Source organism: Apteryx rowi, unplaced genomic scaffold (assembly GCF_003343035.1).
Source record: "Apteryx rowi isolate R43461 unplaced genomic scaffold, aptRow1 scaffold_27, whole genome shotgun sequence".
Taxonomy (NCBI): domain Eukaryota; kingdom Metazoa; phylum Chordata; class Aves; order Apterygiformes; family Apterygidae; genus Apteryx; species Apteryx rowi.
The window spans coordinates 3949019-3955181 of NW_020449085.1; the positions used below are offsets into that span (position 1 = coordinate 3949019).

At 34.5% G+C, this 6163-nt stretch overlaps 1 protein-coding gene across 7 annotated transcripts in view; it reads left to right on the plus strand.

Annotated features, from left to right (window-relative positions):
* Positions 1-6163, plus strand: part of SCAPER (S-phase cyclin A associated protein in the ER) — a 195328-nt gene that overhangs the window by 22083 nt on the left and 167082 nt on the right. For 4 of the 7 annotated variants that reach the window (XM_026068288.1, XM_026068287.1, XM_026068289.1 and 1 more), the window contains one exon: positions 4286-4486. The exons of 2 other annotated variants lie outside the window; for them this stretch is intronic. In XM_026068288.1, the coding sequence (XP_025924073.1) occupies positions 4286-4486 (201 nt within the window). Of the gene's footprint in view, positions 1-4285; positions 4487-6163 lie in introns of those variants that run through there. One more of the 7 variants, XM_026068294.1, reaches the window with a different exon arrangement.

The window sequence follows — 6163 nt, forward strand, 5'->3', positions numbered from 1 at the left end:
GTCTTTTTTCCGTCTTTTTTCCGTCTTTTTTCCGTCTTTTTTCCGTCTTTTTTCCGTCTTTTTTCCGTCTTTTTTCCGTCTTTTTTCCGTCTTTTTTCCTTTTGAGGTTTCCAGTCGGTGCTTGTCATTCAGGTTCCTTGCTTGCTCTGTTTTCCTCTTTGGTCTGTCCTTCACTCAGAAGTTTCTCCTTGCTGAACATTGTTAGATGTTGTTGTGCTGAGCTGGCTCTTTCTCATCCCGGGTGCTGCTGTCAGGCTAAGGCAAATTGCCATCATTCTTTTCTCCTGCCTAACCACTGCCTTTTCACCAGGACAAATTGTATCCATACAATAAACCATGGCAAACACAAAACAGTTGTATCATCTGAAAGTTGCACATGATTATCTAATTCTGAAAGAAAGCAAATCCATTGTATTATAATAGCAGCTTTCAAACTCTTTTTAGCTTGTGGACAGTATATATACTTAGAACCATGGTATTGTAAATTTGATGTTGATGAGCAACTGTAAATGTTGCTTAGATTTTACTCAGACATTGGAAATTGCTTATAGTGGTAATAATGGAACTGCTACAATTCATGGTTGAGTTGAACATACTATTTTCCTAAATGAAATATGACTGACATACAAGAAAAATGGATGTCAAATATAGTAGATGGATAGAATTTATTGCTAAATATCAAAACATGTTCACTGACACTGTCTTAAAGATGCACTTGAAAATGTTATAGTGAATTATGCATAGTTCCCATTCCAAAACAATTGATCCTTTATATTACCAATATTTACTGAATGAGAGTAGAAACCTAATCATTTTACAAAGTCACATTTTAGAAATACAGACAGCAAAAGGTGATGCTGCTATCTTAATATAGCAATTAATGATTCTGTAGTTAAGGCCATGTCATTTTTTTACCCATCATAAACTGTATTTTAAAGGAGCTGTAAATTAGCCACTTTGCTTTAAAGGTTTATATACAAGGTCTCAGCCAAGGAGCATCTTTTTTCCAATCTATTCTATAACAGATGACTCTCTTATATCACAGAAGAAAAAATATAAGACATTCTGACATACACAACCCTTCTGACATTTTTGTTTATTGGTGATTCATGACATACATCTTTCCTGAACGTGTCACTTGTGCATGCCTTAGCTGGGGTACATGTGGGGTACACTTATGACATTTTGTGATGTACATAAGGGTAGCAGAGAAGTTAGTACAATAGTAAGTACTGTAGTAAATCAGGTTCCCATTCCTACCTTTCTTCCTGAAAAATGAGAATGTGAACACAAACTCTGATGAGAGCAAAACCATTTTGATAGCACTGTTTATACCTACCTCCTTAATTATGAAGTGGGATTTACTGTGTTTAATGCCTTATGTTATAATCTTGCAGTACAGCTAGTCAGAGCTCTCAGGGGAAAAAACAGACTAGAGACAGACAGAGGAAAAGACTACAAAAGAAATGGAAACTCCTAGAGCTCTGGTATTTACTAAACAATTTGGCAGGTTCTATCTACATATCAGAGTTCAGTTCCCTTCTAATGGGTAGCTATGTGTACAGTATGAGTTTATTAAATATGATCCTTAAAACCTTCTAGAAAAGGAAGACATTTATACTCATAAAAACAGTGATTGAAAAATCATTTAGTTATTGCCTACTTTCCTATTTTGTAATTTGAGCATGAGAAATATGAATTTACATATTTTCCAAACATAGAAGGAAATTTTTCTAGTTTAAGCACAATTTGTTGGAAGCCAAGAGGAACACAAAAAACAAAAGCCTTCTTAAGAAGAATGAGAAAAATCTCTAGACTTTGCAGACTTTGAGTCTCTTTTCTATAAATGTCATCATAAAGGAATTATTGTAGCTCTCCCTTAATGAACCTTCCCTGATGCATTGATCAAAAAATATGTTATAGTTCCTAATTACTTTATGTTGTCTGTGGTCTACAATGAATTTACTGGGAGACAGAGCATTCTTAAAGAATAAACTTGCCTGCCATTAAAATAACTTTTGGCACAAGTGAAAGCAAAAAAGTCTTTTCCAGCTTTTTCCGTGAAGCACAGTAAGGCTTGAATCCCAGCCAATCATTATGCTATTTACAGTATTCTGGTTAGTGATGAGATATTCTAATTATAAACTCTGTCTACTGCCTGGTGCAGTGTTGGTTTTGATCACTTTTATGCAATCACAAAAACTAGAGTTTTTAGATGGAATTTTGCAATAATCCCTACAAATGCACTCCAGTTCATGTAACATCCATTCTCTGGAGATCTGTGCTGCAGTGGACCTATGCGTAAAAAGTGCACTAAAAATGCTGTTAAAATTAATGTTGCTGCCTTATTGCATTTTATTGTGTATGGCTAAGGAGACTGACCAGTATGTTTTGCTCTCAGTTTAAAGCTGTCTTTCGTTTCTGATTGTTCTGCAGTATTGTTTAGTGTAGGCTTCTGGGTTAGAACGCCTGTTCTTCTAGCTGATACAGAAAAACATGCACTAATGCCTTTTGGTATATAAACACCTACTGTAAGTCCCTTTAGTTTCTCTTGGACAGCACTCAGTGTGATACTTCTTTATTCACTACTATCTTTCATTCAAAACCATGACTGCCGCATCCCCATGTTGTACTAGAACAATTTTACAGTTAACTTTTTGATAAGGATTTAAAAAGATATGTCTTTTTGTCTCTGTATAATTCTCTGACTTTTTCTATATCTTTTAGCATGGCTAAATAGCTTCTATTACTTATAATCGCTTTAAGGAATTTCATGCGTTTCCTGTATAGAAACTAGAGTAACACTACATTGTTTGGATTTCAGATACTGCAGAGCCCAATTTGTTTGTTTTATTGTTAATTATAATTCATTTAATACTGAAAAGATTTCTCTTGGACCTCAGTTGCAGTTTATTTTTACAAATGTTAAGTAGAGGTTAAATTTGCCCTGACATTCTAATTTTATTTAGATATTTTCCTGCACAAAAGAAACCCCAGTCTGTAGTAGCATGTAATTAATACCTACATAAAAAAAATTGCACACAGTTGGGAATTACTCGTGAGTTTACTGGAGGCGCTTCTCCACCTGGCTCGTATGGAACACAGAAGCTTGTGGAAGGCTGGCATGGTAGCAGGATTTTTCTGTTTGTTTTTTTGTTGTGGGAGAGAATTTCAAGTTTGATAAGCTCAGTGCCCTTGGGCCAAGTTCTTATTTGGCATTTCCAGCCAAATGGACATATTTCAGAGTCCTTTGGAATATCCTGTGTCGATAACTGACGGTACAGATCTGTCAAGGAAGAACAGTCCCCATAGGACGGACTGTGCTGAACGCACAAGGTCAACAGATGCATAACGCTGAAGTGGCCTGAACAGTACCTTTAAGCAGGTGTGAAATGATTCTTCTCTAAGCCAGCATCCATGAAGACAGTTGGATGTTCTTCTGCTCCCATCAGATTTAGCATATAGGTGGTCCTCTGCTTCTGTGTAGAAAAGAAGTACTAAATCGGTTAGTCTGCATATCAACACTGAAAATGAAACACCAGGTTTGTTATAGTTATTGCTGTTAAATTGCAAGTTAGTCAAAACAACACAAGGACAATTTCAGACTTGGCGTAAGTTGGAGAAACTTGATTCAGTGGCATAGCGCTTGCATTGGGTTGAATTGAGCTTGCAATGTTAGCAATGTGAGTGGAAAGCTGGAGTAGTCTTTTGAAGTATGAAAGCTTCCTTTTGTCACTAATTTAGCACTTGCTGGCATCTTCTGTACAGTGGAGCAATAAAACATCGATCAAAGGGCTAACCACATCAGCATTTCACTGACATTAATGCTCGTATGTTAGAATAAGAGTTTAAAAATGACAAAGTTGTATGTAATGTCTTGGTAAGAGCATTTAACTATGACAGAATATTGCTGGTGTGATTATTAGTAAAACATTATTTTCATCTCTGGATGTACATACTTGTCAGTAATGTGGAATATGTAATTGGAAAAGGTAACTTCGCAATGTACGTAAAAGGCAGACTATCTTGTTCTGTTGCGCAATGTAAATATGGGGCTATAAATGTCCAAGAAACAGAAACTACTTCTACAAATCTGCCCCATTTGTTTAAGGTGAGAAGGTGTGTTTTGAAAACTCAAGTCAATAGGATGATGTAGTCTTCAGTGAAAAAAAAATTTTTTTTTAATGTTTAAATATATTGAAAAAATGTGTGTTGCACAGAAGCCCAACCCCTTACCGCACTTCTGTTCGTTGTTTTCATTTTCCCTTGTATCTTGTTTCTTCAGAGTGCTACCATAGACTGTAAATTAACATCAGCAGCAGCAGCTGGAGATAAAAACTTTGACAAAAGCCCAACAAAAACAAGGCAGCCTCGAAAAGTTGATCTGCGAGCTCGATACTGGGCATTTCTTTTTGACAATCTTAGACGGGCAGTTGATGAAATCTATGTTACCTGTGAATCGGATCAGAGTGTAGTAGAATGCAAGGTAAGACTTCAGCTGTTCTCCACCCRTTGTCATGTGACTTTTTTTTCTTTTTTTTTTTTTAAGCCAAATGAGCAATTGGAACCTCAGAAATATGTTACTTTGTTTTGTATTTAGTGGAGGCCTGTATGTAGGAAAAATGATGGCATATTTATTCAGATGCAAGATGCTTTCATCTTAGGCATCGACTAATTTTGGAGTATATAAAACTCACAGTAATATATAAAATGCTATTAGATCTCAGTTATTTGATTAAATTAATTTTTGTATTTCAAGTTCTGATTTTATTAATTTTGTAACCAAACATCGATTTTATTTTTTTATAGGTTTTTTTTTTTTCAGGTAATATTCCTTACTGTAGGTGGCACTGTTGAGATTCAGCCTTTTTCACATTCTTCAGCTTCCTGTTAAATGTCTTAATTATACATTGCTCCCTTTTTCCAGTGATAGTTATCACTCTTCTAATTTATTCTGTGGTGGTAAGAAAGTGATTGATGGTCAAGCATAAACAATGTCTGGGTGGGATGTCACTGTAAGGCGTTTTTCCTAATTTTAGATAACCTGTGTTTTAATAAGATGTAAAACAGACGCACGAACTGTGGTGATTTTCTAGTGGATCCATAGAAAGACCATTGTAGTTTAATAAAAATCTCTTCATTTTTAGAAATGGAATTTATTCAAGCATTGAAAGACACCAGAACAGTACATTTTTAAAGAAATGTTAAAGCTACAACTTCTGTTTTTATATTAAATATGGCTGAAAACTCAACACATTCTGGAAATGATTATCTAATCGCTGTAAAAAATTATATATCTCAATTTAAGTAAACTTTTTTCTTATCATATGTATCTAGTTTTCTGCTGTAATCAGACACAGCCAAATTGACTTTGAGATTAGCGTACAAATACATTTCATTGAAAGCAGGTTTGAGAACTGAACAGTAGCTAGAGGCTTCCAAATCGCGGGTTGGTCTAACACAATGTAACATTTTGTTACTGAACTGTCTTCCTGCTCAGGAAACTTCTGTGAAGAATTTTTTGTTTTAAGAAAATCAGTCTGCCTTGCATTGTAATTAGATTACCATTTTTAAACTTTTGTGACTGGAAGAACAGAAGTGTATTTGTATCATTATCATATATTTTTAGAGCTTAGATATCATTCAGCATTTTAATCATGTTACTTGATCTGAGCTCAGATGGAGATATTGCATAGCCTAAGTGAAAAATCTTCATTTTAGTAGACTGTTGACAGTGATGTCCTTGTGTATCCGATTACTTGTTTGTAAAACATGAGTGGAAAAAAACAAAAATAAGTAAACAGGAGAGTCCCATATCATGTTCTGTAGAACTTATTTAATATTCATGTTGCTTTTATTTTTTAAAAGACATTTTTCTGTCAGCATGAAAAAGTGCCTTACTTATCTGGGTAGTGGGATATGTATTTGCACTGGGGTGTCTTCTTTGAGATTTACTTTTAAAGGATACTGTTAAATGATGATTGATACTCTTTTATTAAGTTACTCAAATTTCTGTAAGATAGYTATGAAGTCTAGAATGGCAGAGTCTTGCTAATTATTTTTAACTCTAAATGTTTTACCTTTATCAACTATATTTATTAGCATTTATTATTTATTTTGGGGTGTTTATTAGTGTAGTGATTGCTTTTTTTTTTTTTTTTTT